The sequence below is a fragment of the Pholis gunnellus genome (assembly GCF_910591455.1).
Source record: "Pholis gunnellus genome assembly, chromosome: 13".
In the NCBI taxonomy this organism is placed as follows: domain Eukaryota; kingdom Metazoa; phylum Chordata; class Actinopteri; order Perciformes; family Pholidae; genus Pholis; species Pholis gunnellus.
The window spans coordinates 12867325-12892974 of NC_136540.1; the positions used below are offsets into that span (position 1 = coordinate 12867325).

Here is a 25650-nt window from a genome sequence, read left to right on the forward strand (position 1 = left end):
TTATTGTGGATCCATCCCCTGCAATTTGGGCTTCTTATTCAAGTAAGTTGCCCAGTAGACCAAGTTAAAGGTTCCAAAGAGCAGCGGGAAGGATATTCTGGCAATCCTGTCTATCTTGCTCACACTGTTAAAGGTCTTCTTGGCCTCTGGAGGCTTGGGCTTTGGCTCCTCTTTAGGCTCAGTTGGGGGTGGTGGGGCGCTTTTGGCAATAGTGGCCAATCCAGGGTCCCTGGCAATATTGGGGGCGAAGGCTGTAGCAGTTGCAGCTGGGTAGGCTGTAGTGTTGTTCTTCTTGAGGAGGGACTCCTTCTTCTTCTTTTGCTGATTGCGTTTGTTGGGGAAAGTAAAATGAATAAAGTTCAGGTTCTTTAAAGATGTCTTGTTTTGCGCTATCATGGATGTGAATATGCCATTCAGCAATATGCCATTTAGCAGCTTGGTGAACATTCAGTCGACATATGGATAGTCAATTCAGAAATATCAATTCCTCACATCAACATATTTGAAAGCAGAAGCAATAAATCCAAAAAATAATTTTGGGCTCTTTAAATATATGTATATTTAAAAAAACAGCATGAGATTACAGAGCATGGTGCTGCTAACTGCGGCATTGAGACAGGCGTAGCAGAAAGCCGAGATGAACATTAAACTATTAATGTTCTTGTCATGTTACTCAAATTGCAAATTGAGATGAGCTGGGGACAACATCTAGATGTTCCCTGCCTGGCCCAGCTCCTTCAACAGTTAAGCGCTAACTGTCCTGCATCTTTCCTTCCATAGATACATGAAGTTCCTTTTGTTTTGGTTAAAACAAGGGCAGACACAATAACAGAATGAATGCCTAGCCAACCATAGTCTGTCAAAACCTCTGTCTATTATCTCTATTCATTTCTATGCAGATCCCTTAGGCGTATACGTAATATGAAAAAAAAAGGCTTCAAATACCTTCTCTGGCACAACACTTTTTCCATCCCAGGCGTAACCCCTCTTGGTGAAGTAGTTGACTGTGGCAAACTCAATGAGGGCCGAGAAGACGAAGGCATAGCAGACTGCGATGAACCAGTCCATAGCTGTGGCATAGGCCACTTTAGGGAGAGAGTTCCTGGCACTGATACTGAGTGTGGTCATGGTCAGGACAGTGGTCACTCCTGCAGGGAGACAAGACAAGACAGATAATGTGAAATCTCAGAAAATTCAGTTGCTATGATTACTCATTTGTCTACCATAAATGTATGAAAATAAAATATGTATAGGTTTTAGAGGAATTAAACACGATACATTAAGTAACTAGAAATGACCATCTTCATTCATTTGATAAATAACGCATTTCCAGAGCAAACATGTTGTGGCATTATCATGAATTTATTGTTAATCTAAGCCAACGTTGTGTAGGAATTCTACAGCAGAGATGGTCTATATTTGCTAAAATGGAGCAATCAACGGTCGCATCATATGAGGATTTTGCAGAGCAAGTATTTTATTTAAAGTCAAATGAGCAAGCAGTTCATTCACATTAATCTATGTGAGCAGCGGATACAGTCTTGCAGCTCGTGCTTTTAATAGACTCCGAGAGGTTGAGATTTCCACAGATGCAGCTGGAAGATGCAGTTGGCCTCAGAGATACTGCTGCTGACTAATACCAGGCACAATAGGCTCTCTTTTTAAATGTGACCCGTGGACCAATGCTTAAGCAGTTACGAAGCAAAGAAAAAGCATACATTAATACAGTTGATGCATGTTTATAGCCAACGTGTCAACCCTGGAAAACCAAAATCGCTAAGCTACGACATCAGCTGCTGAAAGCTGAGATGAGACACAGTCCAGAGAGGGAGAGGAACTGGGTCAGAGCATATCTAACGATGCGGTGCTCATCACAGAACAGACTACTGCAGATGTTTACACACCAAATAACATCAGCCCAAGCAGCAAACAATCCACCAAGTCAGCCTGGGCTACCAAGAAGGGGAGCTGAGGAACAGCTGGCTTGTACGGGAATTATAAAATATGCAGAGAGGATCCTCCCACACATGTAGGGAGAGGTGTTTATGTAAAAACATGCATGTACATGATACCGCCACAAACACACTTCCATGTTTAAAGGATCTATCCCTCATCCGTATGGTCTTTTTTTTGGTAATTGTTTCTTAAAGCTGAGCAAAAATTACTTTGGATGCCTATGCAAGTATACGCCTAAGCATTTTCAGTGAGTGCTAGCATCTATCTCCCACCACTATGCCAGTGGACGTTTTCTTATGTTTGGTATATATTGTTATGACGTTTAAGACTTCTTTCACTGTACAGACTAATGGTGATTAATGGTGACTCATAAGTGTACCATTAAGTCACGCAGCAAATCTCCAGCCTCTACTGTAGTTCATATTGACTTAAACAAAATAAATGAAATGAAAATATAAGACCTCTAATAAAGCTGCTTAATACTGTTAATTGGTTCTTAACTTAATACGAGTTGTTTTGAAGCTGCCTTTGTCATTTTCATGCCATTGTCCGTACAATTGTTACTTAGAAATCGAAAAAAATAAAAGCCTTATTAAGTTCAGAAGCTTCATCATGACATACGTGAATGAAAAAATGTATTCTTCTTCCTCCTCGGTTATGATGTAAGTGCTAAGTGGTGAATCACAGACTCCTCATCCTCCCACTCTCTTTTCACATCATTTTGGCATTACTGAGTTGGTGCAGTGACATGAAGCATAAAGGCTGATCATTGTGTTCTCATTAGTCAGAGCCAAACAAATGATTGGTCATTAGCCATAACTGAATAAGACACATCTAATGGCTTAACTGGATAGGTAAAGCTGGTAGACATTTCTGGTCTTCATTGTGGCTCCAAAGGGGACTAACAATAATAAGTAATATATTACGTAGGTCAGAATTATCTGTTTGGAGCGTAATTTATTGTCAAATTGTATTTCTGAGCTTATGAAGAATAGCACCTGCCTCATCACCGCACGAGGTATGTTTGTATTTGCATAAGCACAACTCAGATGTGAGGTGTAACATTTCTATGCCACAGTTACGTGATGTCATAAAAAATGACCCATGACCGTGTTCTGCACTGCACCCACTGCTTAGCAGGGCATTGACTGGTTTGTTGATATGTTATGGGAACGCATGGCAGCAGGAGATATGAAAATATTAAATGTAGCTTAGACACACATTCATACCGGATTTGCCTACCCTCCATTTTAACACAGAATATAGCTAAATAACATGTTGGGGAAACATATGTCTTATTTTTAAGGAACATGTCACAAAACGTTTATACATGTTCACAGTGACCACATTTGTTTTCCCTCAAGGAATAAAAAACAAAACACCGTTTTCCATAGTGTATCTGCTCGAGACCACCATGGCAATGGTAGCAATGGACAAGTATTTGCACTTGGTTTGACATAAGGGAAGAAATGTGGTGTTGGTTATAATAAATGAAGAGTGAATGCTTAAAGAATGAGATGAAGTGGGAACTGCAATTTCAAAAGTCCAAGGCTTAAGCTATAAAAACTAGGGAACTAAATGCTGCCGGTTTACCTAAATTACTGCTGCAAATTAGTTGCCTGCAAATGTAAGAATCCACACGTACTGTGCATCACATGAAGCTGAAATTGGATTGGAAGCACCAGCTTGGTGTCACAGTTTAAATCATTTTAGGAACGAGAGCAGTGTCTTGAGATTTACCACCAAGGTGTCACTGCTTATGAGGTGGGGTGCCAGAACATTCTCCACTGGAGAACAGTCAGTGCAAAGTGATTCTGCCAGCAATCATGTGTGCTTACGGCCTCAGCAGGTGCTGGAGCAGAAAGGCACGACACCTCACACTTATTGCCTCCGTACTGAGTGCTACGGAGATAAGATGGAGTGAAGGAAGATGTATAAGGAAATATCTGTTATGGGAAACAACTAGGTAACCCAAATACATGTGTGGGAAGAGAAATATGGCCTTAAGGATATTAGAGATATGTAGGGTATCGTGGTAGGAAGGGATGAAGGCCGGTAAGGGCAGGTGGATGCAACAGACTGGTGCCGCTCTGTCAGGTATTTTGTTTGCCAGTAAATCGGTCAATGGTGTGGGGGAGGAGGAAGGCAGCACCACTGGGTATTACACAAGTCCTCACAACGGCGCCCTGATGATTAGAATCATATTTTCTTTACTGTGTTTGACAAGCTCTGTTGTCATGGAAACAAGTCTTCCAACACCACCAATGTCTTTACGTCACAAAAGAATAAAGAAAAAGAGAAAAAAAACATCTGGTGATAGAAGTTGGAATTGACTGGTCGTTGATTGTTGGCTTTGTTGATGTGTTATACGTGTGCATATAAAAGTGTGTGTGTGTGTGTGTGTGTGTGTGTGTTTGTGTGTGTGTGTGTGTGGTTTTACTAACACGGTGGTCCGGCATTCGTTTCCCACCTCCAGGAAGAACAGTCCTCCTTTGTGTCTGTTTAGTGTTATGCCTACTTAGGAATAATTTAGAGCACTGGTTAGTTGATTCATTAGAAAGTGACTCCAGAGCTGGTTTTAAATGACTCCATTTGACATGTTGTAACTAATAGACTTGAGGCCTTGAAGGATGTTAATGAACAAAATCACTGATCTGGAAAGTTCTAACTGGATTAATAGTGGTGTAACTCAATTCTTGAGAGTTCCTTCTACTCAATTTAGCTCAGTGTGCACAAGCGCTGACACTTGATTTACATGATACATATCTTCTAACAAGTTGTTTGCCTCTGTTTGCAGACTCTCTTTCAAAGACACACAGGGTTATGGGGGACGAAAAAGTCAAGACGTAGAGAAAGATGGAGTGAGAAAGCAAATTCAGGGAACTAAATTAGAGTTGTAAGGTGATGAATGACAAGGTGAGGCAGACTATTTCAAGGTGGGAAGTCTGTCACTGCTGCCTCGGGCAAGGAAAAGTTTGAAATGACTACACGCAGGCAGACAGTGCAAATGTGCATTTTTGGAAATATTCGGGCAGATAATGTCCACCTGGTTAATAGGTTCCTGACACAGCAAGGTAAAGCTTATAGACATTTGATTTAACGTCTATCAGGGTAATCAGTCTGATAGACAATTAGTGCCCGACTGCCTGTAAGAGGCTCCAGATGACAAAAATAAATCGCTCCAGGCATGGCTAAAAATAAATTAATAGGCTTTTTGAGTTCAACTTTGTTTGTCCCTTAGCGCCAAACAATTTGCCTGCATGAGGTGCAAAGTCTTTGTTTATAATCATTATTGATTTTTTTTTTTTAAAGATAATTTACAGTTTGACAAGCCTTGAATGACAGGCTTCAGCTAATCTGACCAATCTCAAGCCAGTGAGTTCAATACACTGCTGAGCCATTGGATCGCAGCCAAGCCACACATCTCAAAATCTCTGTGGGGGAGAGTGAGCCCCGAGGAAAATGGCTGCTCTCTCTCTCTCTCTCTCTCTCTCTCTCTCTCTCTCTCTCTCTCTCTCTCCTCTTATGTTCCCTTGTTCCAGGCAGAAATCTGCCTCAGACAACATTTTGACTGAGTAGGTAACCGATCAAACATGACAATCAAAATGTGGGACGAGGTCAAAGGTGCTTTGTGCCTGCTCACTCAAAGAATGTGCAGTCCTCTATGTGTGACTTAAAGCATGAATACAAGCCGGGCGCTGAAGAGGGCTTGCAATAAAGTTGCTGTTAATGAAATGTTTAATAAACCTTTCACTGGCACACACAACTACATCTACGCAAGGACAGTAGACACAACACTTGTTTTATTGCTTACGCCTTTAAGAGAGCTTTTAAAAGACTCTTAGGACTTGGTTTGAAGTTAAGAAATATATTGAAGGGATATTGAAATATTTAATGTCAATATCCCCTTTTTGAGCTTTAAGTCAGTGTTGACTTTTTTGATATTTAACCATGACCACCGTCTTTCTGTATCCCTTACTTTAAGGGCTTTAAACATAACCATAAGAACTATTGATTATTTGTTATTTGTTTGTAGTTAATATTATACGGAAACCAAATTAAATATGTCTGAATTTTGCCCCAAAAAATAGAAATGCTAATGCAATTAAGTTCTATATATACATATCATTTTAGTCACAGGTGAGTTGTTTTTTTCACACTTTCACACAAGGATCTTACACTATAAAGCGAGGGTACCACTGTTGTATAATTTGTAAAGACAGTCGTTAATGAACATGCTTTTTGTGTTGGGAGTTGTCAAACAACTTTTTATATTCCCTAAACCAGCCCCAGGAGTGGAGCTGTCTTTATTGGATGTCTATCAACATCTCCACTGTGCTGCGGCTATACTTACTTATTCATACCTTATCAATAACTGAAGCCCCGCGGGGCCTGACTCACACACGCATTCCATTCAGCATTACTACGTCACCTCGGATTTACATAAATGAAGAAATAAATTGACACGATGATTGGCGGGTGAGTTAAATGACTGTGCCAGCACCACAGCTGTGAGAACTGTGCCACGCACACACACACACACACACACACACACACACACACACACACACACACACACACACACACACACACACACACACACACACACAGCAATACAGTAGCTGCACTGCCTACAATATTGTCAGCTAGTAATCATGAATTTATGAGCACCGACTGGCACTCAACCAGCATGTGCACATATAACAAACAAGAGTTGACACATACACACTCTTACTTGTGTACACACACACAACCAAACGCAAATACACACACACACACACACACTGACCCCCGCACACACACAAGGTGTTATTTCTTAATGAGCAGATACATTAAACAGCATCGTGGGAGAACCAATAAATACTCAGCCAATCGCTTAAAGAGACAAGAAGGAAGCAAGATAATCTTCTGAGCACTGCTGTCCCTGACAGCTTAGAGACAGAGTGGTGAGAGAGAGAGACAGAGTGGTGAGAGAGAGAGAGAGAGAGAGAGAGAGAGAGAGAGAGAGCACCATATCAGCACCGTCAGTGACTGTTTCCTTTTGGTTTTCATTTGGATTGGAAATAAATATATTGCCAACAGTTTTCCACTACAGCAAACTGGCTATGAACTAATCAGCCTCCTAATCGGCACAATGATAAATAAGATAACTCTACCCACTGCTGTGTTTTTAAATTGCCAGCTACAGGGAATGCTTTGAAGCTAGGATGTAGTGCAGAGATGTGCTTCAGAGTCATAATGTAATTCAAACAGTGACTTCAGTTTGTTCATGTTTATGGGGTTTCTGTGTCAGATGTAATCATCTGTGTTGGAATCTGTAGTAATAAGAGTACACACACAACATTTCAGTAGTTGTTCTTTTTTTTTGTCTTTACTATCCATTGCACCAGTGTCCAGAGTCTGATACTGATTCGGTTCTGATATGAAAACACGGAAAAGTCAAGCTGTGAATCGGTGTCTCCTGGGGGAATGCCCAATATCCATTTGTGTTATTTAGTTAATTGATCCGTAAATATAATATTAAAAACATAATATTTTCTTTATAGTTTTAAAAAGGAGTTTACTCCTCGAGCCTTATTTAGACACGGAATACGTAGCATTACTAGCTTCATCTATGTGTCTGTTAAAATAATGGCTATTGTCATTCGTTCATACAGAGGTACGTAAATGTTCCGCTTTGCTCAGACATGACAGCACTATTACGGACAAAGCTATAATGCTTGTGTAATGTTTCGCACTCTGTTCCCAAGAGAGAGTGATGGTACAACTGGGGAACAGCTGCAGATTGAAAAGTCATGACATAATATGGGGAAAGCAGCACGTTTGAATTTTTTTTACAGGCTGCATCGATGATGGATTTTAAAACTTATTTTACCTTTGAAGATTTAATGAAAGAGTGACACTCATAACTACTTCTCACTGTGAATCCCCCTTAAAAGCAATGGTGCTGCTTAATTTACAAACGAAAGTCAAGACATTAAGTGTGGGTTGCCATTTTATTTAACATATGTTGAAGCTGCATATTCATTCATTCATCACCCCAGGAAACAGTTGTCGGTGTCCTATGTGAAACCAAGTCAACCGTATCTACATATTTCAACTTAGTTAAGTAAGGAAGTTACATAATAAAACTGTCGCTAGTTACTTACCAAGCACACTTATTAAATGTAACAAACTTGTTTTAATCCAAACCGCAATGCTTTCCTAAGCCCAACAAAGTACTTTTGCTGCCTGAATCTAATCAACTAAACTCTTATTTTGGCAGTTTATTTTGAAAAGAGACTGTGTGAATTTATCGAGCAGAAACTGACACTGGACGGGTACCTTATAGTTTGAAGCGTAGGGCCACCGACCAAGATGAGTGGGGAGTGAGAATGTGTTCTTTGTGCATAAGAGGTTATAGTTCAGTGATACATTTAACACAGTACTCTTAATAAGGTGGAACAGTATGCACATTTAATATCTCGCTGTGTATTTAACCTTGGTCTCTAATAGCTTTTACATTAACGTGATTGCATTTAATTTAGCCTTGTGCTGAGTTGGAAATGTTAGTGACGTTACTGTCATGACTTTTTAGTAAAGTGACATGAGACACACTGTAAAATTGGAACGTACATGATGAGGTTGGTTTCTGAAAGGGACTTTAAACTATAGCACATCAAGTATGATTTGTGTTTATCAGCATTCTGTTCCTGTCAAGCCCTGAGCTGCCTGTTTCAAAAATCTGACACCTGTCTACAACACATCATATGCATTGAATGTTTAAAAGCACCATTTATGAGCCCGGCTCTCAACATAATCACTGTGCACAGCCATATCAAGACACATGTCTCCCCTGTACACAGTAAACATGACAAGCAGTAAGACCGTAACCCCTTTCTGACATATATATATATATATATATATATATATATATATATATATATATATTGCATGGCAGCTTGTTATTTAGGTTGCATGTTGTATATGATTCAACACAATAAAGACATACTGAATATTAGACCTTCAGTGTGAAGACAGCTGAGAGTACTCTTTCATCCTAATAGCACCAAACACATGTACAATGGTTAGATACCACATAAATCTTTCACTTAGATGATAGCCAACGGATTAAGATGGCAATGAAAGGTCCTGATTGTCTGCTATGTCTTTTTAATGACGCATTTACAGCGATATTGACATGGTAACCTCTTTGAAGAACAGCCTCATTCATCTGCTGTCTCAGGTGATGCATATTAATCACATGAATGACCTACCTAGCATACCTTGATGCTGTGCTGCTCTGTGTCTTCATGAAAGCGTGTGCTTGCGCCTATTCAACTGTGATTGTGTGTGTGTGTGTGTGTGCGCACACTGCATGCATGTAATCTCATGAAGCAGAACCGGCAATGATAGCATGAGGGACACACACATGCCCTAGATAGTTGTTCGAATTTAATCTAGGCCATCCTCATTTCCCCTCGACACGTGACAAGCACCGCAGGTAGCTAGCTGTGACACATGAAGACACTAACAACTCACACAAACAGACACCAAAAACATTGCGGGAAGAGTAGAAAAACCTGCTTTAGACTGCAGAGTTGCAAGATCAGGGGTCTGTGTAATGTTTCTGTGAAAGCTCTTTAAGTAGTATAGGCCAGGGGAGACACTGACATCCGAGAGAGAGAGAGAGAGAGAGAGAGAGAGAGAGAGAGAGAGAGAGAGAGAGAGAGAGAGAGAGAGAGAGAGAGAGAAAACAAGAAGAATGAGTGTAGGGTGAGGTAACTCAAGGACATTCTGCCTGCTGCTGTGCTTTGCTGCTACAGAGCATGCTGCAGACTAGCAAGAGCTTTCCTTTTGGGCGGTATTATGTAAGAGACAGTTAGATACACACACACACACACACACACTTGTAGGCAAACATTCAGAGCACGTAAATCTAAATTCACACTGAGCCTTGTGCTTGAAATTCTACTGCAGCCAGCCACGACTGATTAAAGCTCTCGTTCACCTCATTGGTGCAGAGACAGAATAGAATAGAATAGAAGAGTTGAAATATCCTACAATGACGTTTGGACATTTTTCTTTTTACCATTTAATATCCTTGAAGGGAATAGTCTGACATTTTGGAAAAATACGCTTATTAGCTTTCTCGCTGAGAATTAGATGAGAAGATTGATGCCACTTCGGTTATCCCTGCGAGGTTGCCAGGTTGCTAGGCAACCGGCAGAGACACCGGGAAGATGCTGTGGCCACTGTTCATGAAATTGTTAGAGCATGTTGTCCCATTTTCTTTTCTGTTTGCGTACATATTAAACAAACAAGATGCAACATGGACATCAGTGAGCATTAGAGGTGTTTGGCATTTGTTGAATTTTAAATTGCCTTCTACTTGCAGCTCTTATCTAACTCTCATCAAAGAACACGACTTCCCCGAAATGTTAACCACTTGTCCATATCAGAGAATGTTTCTCCGGCGTCAAGTAAAGCAATCATTCTCTTTGCTTTGCTTTGGCTGTTAATCAGACATCATCTAACTCCATCAACATACTGTGGTAGCAAGAGACAATCGATCAAGGACCCCATCCATTTGGGAACCAGCCTCCCTCCCACTGATGAATTGTCTCATGATGCAAATTTAGATGTGGTATTCGCACTGTAGTAAATCCTGGCAGCAAAGACATTTTTGTTAATCTTGGCGCAAAGAAATAAAGCTGAACCCAAGGGTCATTGACAGCTGCGTGTCTTGTCAAATTGACTGTGTCAATTATTAATAGGGATGGGTATCGTTTGGGTTTTTTCCGATACCGGTGCTAAAACGATACTTTTAAAACGATACCGGTGCCTAAACGGTGCCTGAACCGATACTTTTTTTATTGCCAAGTCAAATTTAACAATATATTTAACTGTTTAAAGTATACTATACATATTAGTGCTGGGCAACGATTACAATTTTTAATCGCATGGAATTTTTGCGATTAATCTCATTGTTATGGCAAAGTTCAATAATTAATTCAAAGGTAGTGTATTGTGCACTTTTATTTTAAAAGTACTGCTATATGAACAAAAGTGCAATAACATTTGGTTTGCAAACACTTTAAACAAATAAGGTTCTTTTTAACAGCAGTATTCCCTTTACACAGTAGCAGTTATATCTCTTCACTATCTGTGCTCAGTGTGTGACTTCATGTGAAACGTTCCACTGCTGTGCAACAGGAATACAATGTTTCAGCACGTTTCATCTAAATGTGTCTTCTGTCTTCATGACAGAGCATGTGAATGCAGCTCTACTGTTCATCAATATAATGCTGTAACTCAGAGGTGATGATGGTTACCCAGCGATCAAAGAATAAAGACACACTTACGCACAATGTAGGTGTATTTTCCCTTTAACTCACGAGATGCAGGTAGCATGTTTTATACTTAATGTGAATTTAATTCATACTTTGTTGGCATCTTATTCTGAAAATCGGATGTTCCTCTGAAGAAACCGGATGTTGTCTCACGTTAAATCTTTCCGCTAACTTTCAAAGTCCTTCGCTCGCTCCCGATCTGTGCCGTTTGAATGCGTTTACTGTGAATTTCAGCGTATAGGTCACTAACATGTAAGTGTCTGCTGAGTTGACCACGGAGACCTGAGTGTCTGCTAACTTTACCGCAGCGATGTCCAGTAGTCTCCATTCCTCCACCGCTGCCAGTGAGCAACGGACTTTCAAAATAAAAACAGCCACATTTTTGACCGTTTACCTTTCGGCATTTTCTCTGTTAAAAGGTTGATGGCTAGCTAGCTGCTGTAGCTATACACACGGTAGCTATCGTTACCTGCTGCCAGGACGGAGTCATCAGAGTAGTGTTAAAAAAAAGTATTTCAATCGGCTCAGGCACCGAAAAGAAGCACCGAAATCTGCGTTGCGTTTCGGTCCGGTAGGTATATTGGCACCGGGTTTCGGTACCCAACCCTAATTATTAATGGGTTAAATGTATTTTTTAAATGAAAGTTAAATACTTTCAAACCTTGTACTACAGATTACACTATAGATTAAAAAAAGTGAGCCAAACATCACTTGGCAAGTATGTTATTTGGATTATTGGATCTGCTTTTTGTCTCGTGAAGGTATCATTTTCATGTTTCTATCTACTATGACTCTTTTCAAGATGGCGGATGCTGGCGAACTTCTGGCTGCCGCTCCGTACCTGATTTTGAATTCAGAGCCTTCAGGTATCAAGCTCCTCTTTTGTGGAACCAGCTTCCCGTTTCAGTCCGGGCTGCAGACACACTCACCACATTTAAGAGTAGGTTTAAAACGTTCCTTTTTGATAACGCTTACTGTTAGGGCTGGCTCAGGTTTGCCTTGGACCAGCCCCTAGATAAGCTGCTATAGGCCTAGACTGCCGGGGGACTTCCTAGGATACACTGAGCTCCTATCTCCTCTTCTTCATCTCTTTTTGTATGAATTCATGTCCCATTAATGCTCATTACTAATTTTGCTTCTTCCCCGGAGTCTTTGTGCTTTCTCGCCTCACAGGTTCCCATGGGTCGTGGTTTTATCTGGACCCGGGTCCTTCCTCCCGCCATGGCCCTGCCGACACCCACTGCTACTACCATTTTTTATTATTAACATATATACAAAAATAAATTGAATTGAAATTGAATTTCGTCAACGGCACTAAAGCTTTGATTGAGTGCTTGATGTCATACCATCAAAAACAGATTTTGAAATCTTCTGGTGAAAAGGCTCATTTCTCTACCAACAGATGTTTAGAAGAAAAGGGAGCAGACAACTCACCAAAGACAGTCCTGGCAGGGACGGACTCTCTGTTGAGCCAGAAAGACACTTGGGAGAGGATGACTGTCATGATGCAAGGTAGATATGTCTGGATCACAAAGTAACCAATTTTCCTCTTCAGGTGGAAGTGGGTTGTCATCACAACATACTCTCCTGTGGTGAGCAGACAAAAGACACAAAGTCAGAAAGAACGCACAAATAAACTCTACACTTCAAAATATATATTAAGGACATCTATTTCACCTGTCCCTGTAGACTTGGTGCTTTTTCCCCCCCAAGTGGTTTGTTGTGTTTTGGCTCTCATTTTTATTGTGGTTGAAATTTATTGGCATAGTTATGGGTGCCATTTGTCAACAAACTCAATACACAGGCATAACCTATTTCATCAGTGCGGTTAGAGCCAGTTGCAGAGAGAAAACGACCACTACAGCAACAGCACTGGGGTTTTATCTGGTTATGACAATATGTTGATTTTGAGGCTTTCCAGAGAAACACATAACTGGATAAAATTAAAAAAAAAGATATAATGCATTTAAATATCAACATTATTCAATAAAGCTTGGTAGATGCAGTCACTTGGGAGCTTGTTGCAAACAAGGCAAATCATTTAAGGCTGCCACTAATTTATCCTTTATCAATAAAAAAAAGAAGAGGTGGACAAAATACGTAATCACAAGGAGGGGAATTATGAATCTAGGGCATGGCCTGTCGTTTGTAAAGCTACAAACTGATGCCGTTGAAGATACAGATGAACTATTGCAGCTGTGTCAAAAAGAAGCTGTTTCAGACCACTTCGTTTGAAGAGAGACAAACGATGAACAAGAGCCATGAAAAGGACAACGTAACTGTGCATGGACTGAGCTTCAATCTTTTTCAGTAGCTTTGACTGGGTAATGCAATGTGAATATTATTCCCGTCAATGAATTATTCAAACTGTAAAGATTTCCTCTATAAACATTTACATATTTCACGGTAAACTGTATCCTTCAGAGCATATTGTAACCTAACTGAAACCCACCTGTGCTGGACTGCACCACACCGGAATCCACACTCTGCCCCATCAGATCGTACTGGTTTAACCTGGACCCATCCTCTGCCACCACCACGGAATGGGCAGCCCCTTTGGTCCACAAATACACCACCTCTGCTTTAGTGTAGGCATCTGACAAGGAGGGACAGAGTGAACAGTTATAAATTATTTGAGTGCTGGTTGTCTGTTGTTACGTGATGCCTTGCAGGATGTATTTTTAGCTTTTTAGCGTGCTGCTGGGTTGAATGCCAGTTGAGAAGAAGGGAAATCTGGAATGAGGTATTCCACTCAATTCCTCTGGATTTATTTTCTCATGGTCTCTGGTTGCCTTCTCTTATCTTGTCTACTCTGCTCTCATCTCAATTCTGCCTGTCTTGTCTCATTTGCTATTTGACCATACAATTTCGTACTTTGTTCGAGTGTATGCTAACCTTATTTCCACTGGTTTCTTACTACTTATTACTTTTTAAGGTCATTTCCCATTTCAAACATTTTTGCGTTTCAACATGTGATGCTTTGTCATGTCACATTGTGTCATGACATCCCTCTAAATGTAAGAAAACAAATAAACAACATCCCAACAGGACATCATGACCTTAAAACAGCCAAGTCAGTCTGTTTTTCCCTCCGGCCACCCAACCTGTCAAAGCTGCAGTGTGGCTCGACCACTGCAGAGGAAAGGATGGCTCGACTGCAGACTGCAGCATAAGGAAGAGAGCTCATCACTGAAATATTTAGGGAGTGAGTTCAATTTAAAGGGGGGGTTGGGACTCGGTCCGCTCACTCACATTGTGCAGCTGCCTGAAGAATGGCACAGAGACAGTGTGACGTGATGCTTTTTTTTATCTCTTCCACTTTTGGTGTATTTTTGCTGGCTTTCTCTCCCCTCGTCCCTCCTATGTTTTTCTCTCATCTATTTCTCCTCTCATTCTATATTCTTGTCTCCAACCTCCATCTTTCTATATCTTGTTATGTCTTCTCAAGGATGATGCCGGGAAGGGATAGCTGTCAGCGGTGAGCAGCTGGTGTGATGCTCTGGAAATGTTACAAAGTGTGCTGCCTTGGATAAACACAGGTCTGTGCGCTTCATGCCCGCCAGGGTCTTGCAGGGTCTTGCAGGGCCTGGCAGGGTTGAATGGAGGGACCACAGGGTCCTTGGCGGACAGTTCCTCTGGGAGAACAGCTGTTACCACACTGTCATCCCTTATCAGGGAACGGTGCTTGGGTCGCTCTTCCAGTTGAATGAGGTAGTGACAGCGTGTCAGAGAGGAGCGTGTGTGTCTGTGTGGTGTGCATGTGTGTCAATGTATGTAAGGTTGTGTGTGAGTGCAGAGGCCACTTACAGCTGCCAAACTTCAGTGGACAAGCATGGGCATCCATCGGGAAGTCTTCCAGGTGCATGGGGCATTCTGCTCTTACTGTAAGCCTAGAGAGATTTGCATAGACATTGATAGCGAATTAGAAGAAAAAAAGGAAGGCAAGGAAATAATGAAAAACACAGCGTATGGTACAGCCAGGAAGAAAGAAATCATGTTGACAGTGCTGGTGGAGGGGCCAGGAAGAGGACTGTAAGAATTAAGGCACAAGAATGACAATTTAGTACAACGAGGCACCAGGAACATGTGGTGTAATGTTTTTTTCCCCAGTCTCTCAGCACCAAACACTGTCAAACTGCAGCTACTTTCCACCAAAACAACAGAAACGCTCTAGTTCCCTGAGCTGTGGGTTTCCATTTCCTGACAGCTTGGTGAAAAACAGCACGTTAGGCCACCCGTGACACACTAATCTCCCATCCATCCCTCATCTCGCTCATCTGTGACAGCAATATGGGCTCCGCCTCTACCCCCTCCCCCTGCTGGTAAACATGCTAAAACAAATGTTTTACAATCCTTGCCTTAGACATCTCACACAGCATCACTCTGCGGTGTGCATCAAGGATTGCACTGTCTATCAAGCATTTATTTACCCACAGTCTGCTGAAGGCACGACTGGTACCACGACTGGTTCTTCACCTTATCTTCCTGCTCGCAACTGTCAAGCAGCATCCCCAAAGGGATAAATCATGACAGGTTTAAACTAGTTTATGTTTCCTGGTGAACGCCACAATGGATGGATTTTTTGTGGTATACAGAATTTATAAATGGCTGACTATAATCTCTAAAGAACAATGAATAAATCAATATATAGCAAAAGAAATAGTAGTACAGTGAATAATCTTAAAACAGTAAATGTAACACAATATTGTATGTATTCACAGTTAAGGGGATTACACACAGTGGTGAAGAGGATAAAATTCAACTGACAGATATCATCATGTAACTTCCCCAGTTGGTTACTGCATTAAAGCAAGTACCTTTTTGTACTGCACATTTTCGGAAACGTTATGTTTAAATATACAAAATTGCATTATTTTATAAATCTCTATTGCTGTCCAAAAAAATTAAATAAAAAACCCATCAATAGACCACACTGTTGGACTGGACGACATGTTCCTTCTTTACCATGAACATGGGCACTATCATGAGTAGTTTCCACACACACCAGTCTGGTATTGCAAATACTTACTAGTGCACCAAATGTGCATTCATTCGCAAAAGAAAATTTGCTTCAGTTTGAGTATTGTTATCATTTAATGTCAGTTCAAAAACATTCGACTCTCTGGCTAGTTCTGAGTTGCACCGGTGTAGATCATAGTCAACCTACCTCATGGTGTACAGCAGAGTGCCTTCCTCTTTAATTCGCAGCAGCTTGTTTGGCATGGTCATGTTGTGAGCCACCGACTTCTTGCCGTTGTGGAAGAAGGTGTCGGGGGTCCAGATCTTGCTGGCCATCAGGTTGTTGAGACGCAGCACGGCCATGGGTCCTTTAAACTTTAACCGTTCATCCTTCCAGCTCTGTCTGAAGAAGACATCAATGGTGTACTCCTACAGGTGGACGGCGGCAGGTAGAGAAGAAATCAAGTCAAGAGGGAGACAAACTAAAGAAGAAAATCCCTAACCTTGTAGCTGTTTTCCTTCCACCGCCATCTACTGAAGCTGGCTTGGGGAAGATGCTGAGTAATAAAACCTTATTTTTACTTTTTTATCCTTTTTCATGTTCTCTCTTTTTCCCTTTTCTCTTCCTCTTGTCACTTTGACTTTCTTATGGTAGTCTTGGCCTAGTTTCCCTGCTGCTAACTGTCTCTTCAGGTTAAATGCTTTCGCACATATGGAGAGGGTCTAGTGGATGGAGGTGCCTGGTTTTCTGGCTGGTATCTTTTCTAAAAGATTGCCTCGGTTGTAATGTTTAGTAATTGTTCTTTATCTCACTTAGTAATATGTCAGGTTGTCTTTTTTATTTAATGTCATTACATATTTGTGGTATGGTCAGTTTAATACACTATATGCAAATGGGGCACCATTTGGTTTTGCATTGTCAGGTAAGTGACAAAAATAATCATTGTTAGCGTTTATCTTTGGGGAAACTTCTTTGTTCAGTAATCAAAATCACACTGGACACAAAAAAGGAAGCACGGGACCCAAAATTAACAGGATATTTCATTTTGCAGGCAGCTAATGACTATAGCTGAGAGCAGACTCTAATGGTTCCACATGAGTGCCCGGCAAAGTAAAGGGAGCCTGTAAAAATTACAGCGCAGCATGTTTTTTTGTTCTCTTCTCTCCCCATTTCCACTTGGCCCACGTAAGATAATTAGTGTCAGCTGAAACAGCCTCAAGGTAATAGAGGGGGATAGGGAAAGGCTGGAGATGGAGACAATGTTCTTGAGCTCTTCCTTCTGGCCTCAACACAGCAGCAAAATAGTCCTGGCCCGCATGTCAGCCACTGCAATTAACTTAGATTACGTCAAATAGAGTACAGCACTTCACGTGCAGATAACAGTGAGACATTTGGATGAGATTAATTGGTTTCCAGTGCACAGAGTAAGGATCAGATGGCCATGTTTGAAAAGCCCACAGCCTTTTTTAGCATATTGAAGAAGATTTAATAATGATTCATATTTTGATGTTGCATTTTAGTCTGATGTTAAAAACATTTCATCATACGGTAGTGCTTATTACTTATCTCAAAATGGAATGTGGCCACAGCTTGACCTTCCATATCAGATTGACATATAATCAAATAACCATGTTTGCTGCAATTGAATTGCAATTCAGGAGCGAAGGAAAGATCAGCACCTTCAGTCTTTGAATCTCACTATCCGACCGTTTCTTTGCTTGTTTAGCAAAGACATATCAGCGGTATATGGGTATATAAATGTAAATACTCTATCACAAGCGGGGCTGTTTCTATTATTCCAAAATGAAACAGAAACAGAGTTTGGGGTCGGAGCACACGGCATACTTCGACATCCACATTAAAGTCCCATGCAGTCATATTTACGAGTAGGGGTGGCATTTATGTAGAGTAGGATTATGAACCATGCACCAGAAAATACATTTCACACGTGACAGTTTTATTAACACACCAGGAGTTAATGGAATGAATCATCAAATGAATTATTACTTTCCAGTTTGGAGACCATTGTGCCCGGAGAGGTTAGAAGGCAGAGGTGAGCGTGGAGGGACGGGAACAGGGGGAAACTAGTGACATTTACAGAGGTGAAAGGAGTCTTACCATTTCATGGTCCGAAACGGGTCCAATACTAGTCACGAAAATGTCAGTCTTGACTTCGGTTACACACTCTGTTGAAGCAGAAAATTGCCAGAGTGAGTGACTATACGTGGCATTCATTAGCTTCTAACTACCTGTTAATACATGACCACCTGGCTATAGTCTCTCATCCATTCAATCTATTCAGCATTATTTTGAACACTTGGACACACACACACAAATTGGAAAAAAAATAAACACCATAAAAATGCCCATTTTGGATGTCGATAACCATTTCTGTTGGTATTGGTTTCAGTGTCAGCTCCATAACCCGGACGGTGGTTCAATCTCTTAATAGATTTGCGCATTGCTGTGTTACTGAAAATATGCCACTCTGGTCCCATAATACTGATAGACAAAATGGGTCCACTTGGGACTCAATTGGAGGGGGTGGCAGAGGCAATATGTATGTGTGTGTGTGTGTGTGTGTGTGTGTGTGTGAGGGTTCGTTTCTTTTGATTCTGAAACTGAAATATGACAGCTTGATTTATGAATGATACCCATCGTAATCCATAATTTCTTCCCCTCAGTCGCTGAACTCCTAGCAGGCCTGGTTTTATTCGCCTGTTTGATGCCTGCTGCATCGCAGTGTGGGATCCTCGGTGTCCTTCACACACCAATTGTCACATTATCTCTCTCCCTTTTCTCTTTTACTCTTCCGTTTCTTTCCATTTATCTCATTTTCTGTTTCTGGATTTGTCTCTCAGTCTCCCTGCCATTTTGTTTCTCTCTCTCAAACAATGGACAGTTGACAATAGAGTGAAGGGCTGCCCACACAATACATTGTCACTCACTATGTTAAGTTAGAAGTGCTGGCTTTATGCCATTTCACTGTTTCACAAAAGCAGCAGGTGAATAGTGAATCTCCAGTTCTTTTTTATTTTAATCATCACTCACATAATCTGACACTGTAAGCAAACCCACCTCCACAAGATGTGATCATATGGATATTACTATGTGGAAAGTAAGCTACTTTTAGGAATCCTTCAGGAGGATATTTGCATGTTGGCAAAAAACAGAAAAAAAAAGATTCAAACAGTCACCATGAGGGACAAAAGACATTTAATGACTTGGGTTAACTGACCTCCTAGTCCTGGCCTGAGGCGATTGTCATAGCCATCCAGAAGACTGTCTAAGATCTTCGTGAACACTGTTGTGTTATCTTTCTGTTCATCTGTCATGCCGTTCTGCCCAGAGCTGGAAAAGCAAAGAAGAAGATTTAAAGTCGTCACAGCTAGAGTCCAAAACCACAGTCAAAACAGCTAAAAGAGTAAGAACAAACTCTGAATAATATATCAAAGACAAAAAATGCAGGATCTTACTCTGTTGAAGAACATGTGCAACACAGAATGCGTCATGAATCACATTGTGAAAAAACAAACAAGAAAACCCAAATCCTGTATGACACTGACGCCTTTAAGTGTCAGTGCCGATTTACAATTCACAGTGTGTGATCATGAGGTTTTATATCATATTGATATGAGAAGAATGAACAAGTGATTGTTAAGAGATAGACTGGAAAAGAAAATATAATACAACGCCAAATCATCCTGTATTATCCCTTTGGAAAGTGTTAAAGTTATTTCATCGAAATGTAAAACTGGGCATTCAGAGCACATGCGTGTGCGCGAACACACGCCCACGCGTAGGCACAATCTCACACAGAAAGAGAAAGAGAGAGAGAATAGAGGAATCATAATGCATTATTTATCCCTTAATATGGTCTTTTAGACCACAAAGGCCTTGCTGAATGTGCTCTTTCAACAACATGAAACAAAATGCTCAGAGCAATGCCGAAAACAGTCACAATCAGAAATTGTAAGAGCAGACTTTGCAGCATCTCCATGCATAAATATTTGATAGCACTCATAATCAGGAATACAGCTCCTAATTGCATTGTATAAAGGCGGGGTGCGACAGGAAGCTATGTGTGTGATTGTGTGTGTTTGCGTACCTAAGTCATTGCGTGCATGTACGGTAGACTCAGGGTTTGATGCACATATGCAAGCTTGTGGACATATCTATGCATATGTTTGCATGTGCGTTAGTGCTGAAAATAATCAGATGAAACTCTCTCACAATGCATTGTATGCATCGAAGCAATCATCCCCTCCCTCTCTTTTTGCCAATAGCGTTTGGTTTGATTGCATGCTAAATAAAAAGCAAGTGTTTGGAAACAAGCTCTGTAAGCTGAACGGCTCCAAGGAGAGGGAGAGGTCATCAAGATTATTTAGCAGGGATCTGCAATGGGAGGGAAGGACAAGTAGGAGGGATGGCTGGAGGGAAAGTGGCGTCTGGAGAAACATGCAAGGAAAGCTCCAAAGAAAAGAGAAAAAAGAGAAAATAAATTGATATAATGGAGCTAGAGGAGGGGGAGATACAAGGGAGAAGAGCGGGGTTGGGAAAAGGTGAGGAAATTGTTAAGTGACACTGGGGAGTGGCGTTCAGTAAGACAGCTCACATTCAAAGCGGTAGGATCTGCCTCAATCCCACAGCTTTGAACGTGAGCTGCTGAACATTTTGCTTTCTAAACAAGGATGCCGCATCCGCGTCACACATGGATTTGTATAAAAAGGGTTAATGTGCATCTCTCTGCCACCAATTTCCCTTAATTCGCAAGCGTCCTTCTATCTGCCAAAAAAAAACCCCTCTGAAAACCAAAATCAGCCTTAACACAGTGGAAACTGTGATGAGCAATTGTGTTTTCCATCAGTCTTGAAGGTAACAGCTTGGAAATACTCAAATTCAAAACATTAATTTATCTGTTTTGTTCAGGTCTAGAAAGCCAATTATATATAAATACAGGGAGCATAAATTGCATCCATGGGACATCAGCTGTCACTAGAATAAAACACAACCTCTTCTTTGATCGCTGACTAATAAAAAACATTTATTTAGGCATTTCCAATTTTCCAAACCAGAGAAAGACATCGGAACAGTTTTTGGTCTGGCATAAAGGTTACAGGCCTCGTTACAAGCCAGGATGTCCCTTAAATCTTTGAAGTTAACCAATAATAAACATTTTAATAATAGAAGGATATACAAGAGAATAATCCACCCTTACAAGTAATTATTAACCAGTTGCAGAAATAGTGAAAATTACACTCTTTAGAAAAAAAGGAAATGATCTTTCAATGGGGATACTTCTTTGACCTTGCATCTTTTTGAATGATAGTCTGCTGTATTTTTACCTTGATTCAAGATACCGACAAGACAGAATTATCATCTCAAGCGCATGTTAGGAATAGATGGAATAATGTGGCAGATACATTTCTTCATGATAGTCATTTTTTTGCAGTGTATATGGGTAACACAGGCGGGGTTGGGGTTGCATGTCAAGGAAAAGAAAAGAAAATGGTGAGAAAAAGGTGCTGTAGAAGAATACACATGTTTATCAGCCAAGGGCCACTTCCTCATAAAACATTGTACACCATCCCCATCTACAGGTCATCCGAACAGCAACAGTGCCGTTCACACTCACTCTGCCAATGTCTCCCTTTCTCCATTTTACTGCGCGTCTCTCTCTCACTCGCTTTCTCTCTCGTCACTCGGATATCTAATTATAAGGCAATTTCTATCGTTGGCAACATACTGTAGCAGAGTGCTAGGTCTTCCTGATTACCGTGTCTTGTTGAAATCCCCCAAGGTGTGTGTGTGTGTGCTCGATTCTGTATTTGACTTCAAAAGGGGGACTGGATTATACAGTAAATCTTTGGGTGATAATTGCTTTGCAGTTTGCAGTGACAGCTCCTGAGTAAAGTAATCAGTACTTTTAGATTTTCCTCTGACGTGCTCAACATATAGCACATCAAACCCAGTAGATCAAACCCTCCATTTGCCAGTCAGTGCATCTCAAACCTCAGCTAGAGTCGTGATTAATCAGTTAGATCAAATCAGTGTGCAATAATGATGTATCGCAGTGCATCATGCATTAAAATAGGACACATCTGTGTTCTGCATGTGCTCAGATCATGTAAGCTGAAACATGTAATGTATACTGTATGCATGTGTGTTTTTGTGGTGTACCTTCTGTTGTCACTGGCAGAGAAGCAAGCTGGACCATCTCAAGACATCACCATTCAAGTCAACTCTATGTGACAGTTCTACTGAATTATTCAACCATTCCGAAAAGCCTGATCTCTTGAGTCTCTCCAGGATTATCCAAAAGAAGCACAATTGAATATGAGCTAATATGATCTCATGTAGTTCCAACAGCCAATTGAATTGTACGTTTCTTTGTCTTTGTGCTTATTTACTGTAAATGTTCAATGTCATTAATCCAAGGATTGAAGTCAGATTATGCTGTTTTTTTATGCTACTCATGGATGGCTGGCCAGCATTTACATCACGTGGCAATTAATGCAGATGCAGACACATGACAGTGGATCAAATTGCTGCAACCTCTTATCCAATCATTATCTCTCGTTGTCTGCTTCTGGTTAGGTGGCATCCCACACCTCGGTGTTGACATTGAGAAGTGTGTCTGTACATCGACCCTACTATCCCCGCAGTCACTGTCAAATGACGAGTGCACAAATCTGTGCCAAATATCCCGGTGCAACTCGAGTCATCTACTGTACACAGCCCAGGTGGGAAAACTGAGAATGTAGATGTTTTCCCACAAGGCCAGACAACCCCCCCCCCCCCCCCCCCCAAAAAAAACAACCTCTGTAATACTATGTTAATAAGGATAGTGGCTATTTCAACTCCCCATCGTCTTTCTCTATGTTGCACTTCTCATTGCCTCTATGCAATTATAAGCATGTGTCCTGTGGGGATGCCCCAGTTACAACCACAGTGAATATCCGTGAGGGTGTAACCCAATAACGCGAGCAATAGGCAGGAAGACATCTCAGCTGGCGTACAACTGTTTGCAGCCCTCGCTGACTGACTGACTGATTTACTGACATATTTATTGTCCAGTTGACCATTTGGCAAGTACTGAGAACAGCATTAAAAGGTAATTGCCCGCTTCAAAATGTACATTTAATATTTTGCCTCGTGCAGTGTGGTCTTTACAGTTTGTCCTCCAAATGTCCAAATGTGTGGAATTGCAGTATTCCACTAATATCTTGATCATATGGGCAATATTTAGAATTCACAGAGCGTTTGTCTCAAACTCTGCGCAAGGCTTCAAAACCAAGTCATACGAACAATGTGCAAGATATTTGCGGCTTTCACACATTTAGAAGGGACCCAATAGAATACAGGCACATATGCAAATGTTAGTTCAAGTTTGTTCTTACCTTTTCCCACCCAGTACGCTGTTGGTGACAAGCAAGCCAGCCCATAGAAACAGAAAGGCCGTCCTGCTCCGTCCACACATAGTTGCAATATGAGGACCTTTCACTGCTGGAGGTCAAAGAGAGAGAGAGAGAATGAACAGCATTACCAAGACATATAAACCAACGGTCCACCATCAACCCAAACATTTCATCACAGCAAGAGTAAAATAAACACGTAGATGTGCTAAAACAACAGGCAACGTGAAGGCTTGTTCCTATAGAGATGCGGTTTTTGGTTCTGCTTCTTAACATCCCTTACAGATTCACTGACAGCACATGAATCAAACCAAATGGCCCTGCCTCATGCATTGGGCCATCACATACTACTTGACACACGCACGCCTCAAAGATTTCACATCATCATTTTATTAAATGATGTGTCACATTGACAGGGACATACTATACACCCTAACTAGTCTATGTGGGAGACCGAATTTTAAATAGCTGGTCAGAATTTCGATGATCAGAAAGGGACATTCATAACTGACGCTCAATACACACGTATACGATATGGCTGCATCTGTAGCGCATAATAATTAAGATGAAATAACAAGGCAACACATCATCGACCACATAACACCCTGTGTGAGCTTGTAGCACCTGTACACATCCTCCTCTGCAAAGTGAAACGCACAATACCGCAATATCAAACCAAATCCCTCTAAAAGAGGAGCATTTGATTCCTCCTCATTCATTAAGCTATGATGTCAGCTGGGTCATAAAGTATGTAAGCAATTAGGCTGCGCTACTGTGCATGCAAAACACAATGCTCAGGTTCACGGTCTATTTTTGAAGGCATAATCGATGTGTCCACGAGAGGACCAATTACTTACTTATCTAAAAGCGCTAAACCAGTATTTCACACACGACCACAAAATCCTGCCAGTAAAGCACAGCCCACATAGAAGACAATGCCCCTGCTACTTGCTTGTGTTGTTCCAAGGTGCACTGTAAGCGGTTGGGAGTCGGGGGAACGTACAACGCTCTGCTAAAATGAAATAAAAAATTAAAAAAATAAATCCTTCGGTTGACAAGGATTTGACGAGGCGGGGATGATGCAGATTAACGACTGGAGGAGAAAATCCCGCACAAGCCCACTTTCTAAGTTATTCAGAGGAAATGTCACCCTCTCTCCTACAATACATGAATATATCTGAGCTGGCGAGACATTTAGCATGCAACTGGCATCCGTACAAGGTTGCTCTAAATACATGCATGGCGATCCAATTCGTGCGTGGCGGAGTAATTAAGCAAATGTGCGTTGATGCTGTTTTATTCGGAGCGCTGTCCGTGGTGCTAAAATCAGGCGTCTCCCGTTAAAAAACATCAAACGGCTCTTGTTTGCCGTAAAATAAGCCTTAAACGGTCCCAATTTCGACGGCAAACTCCCCCTTCTCCCCAATAAAACTCGTCTTCGATTCTAGCGGCGTCCAGCTACACAAACCAGCCCCTTCTAAATCCGAGTGTTGCTCCCCTATCCCCTTCTTCTGCCCGACGAAAAGGCGAGAAAAACATGGAGAAAATCACTTACAGCAGATGAGTCGGGGTATATTCGGTGTCCGCTGGCTATATCCTCAAACTTTTGAGAATATCTTTTCTTGCCGGACTGAATGAGAAAAATCCTCTGTGATCTCAGATCTGACGAATTTTAGCTTGAGGCTGGAGAAGCGGCTGCTGACGATATGCGCAGGTCTCTCTCACTGTTCATTGGTGCTGCTGTAGTGAGTTGAACTCTCGTAGTCTGTCAGCAACAAAAAAAAAAAAATTCTACTAAACTTACAAATCTGGTCTGTGTACCGAGGTCTCTTTCCAAAATACATGTTTTAGTTTATCGCTCATGCCTATAAATAAAGTACATGGCATACAGACTGTGTCCAAGCTCAGACCATTTAATTTTGGAATAGGCTGTACCAACCTAATATAAGGACTAGCCCGCCCATTTTACATGCAGCACAATTTAACT

The 25650-nt window shown here is 41.2% G+C and overlaps 1 protein-coding gene across 1 annotated transcript; it reads right to left on the bottom strand.

Annotated features, from left to right (window-relative positions):
* Positions 1–23728, bottom strand: gabra1 (gamma-aminobutyric acid type A receptor subunit alpha1; the record flags this gene model as incomplete). The annotated part of the gene is made up of 9 exons (XM_079171913.1): positions 1–321; positions 946–1148; positions 12723–12875; positions 13741–13884; positions 15096–15178; positions 16456–16676; positions 18367–18434; positions 19487–19599; positions 23649–23728. The coding sequence occupies 9 exons, from the start codon at positions 23726–23728 to the stop codon at positions 1–3; spliced, it is 1386 nt and encodes a 461-aa protein (XP_079028039.1).
* Positions 23729–25650: the final 1922 nt, after the last annotated feature.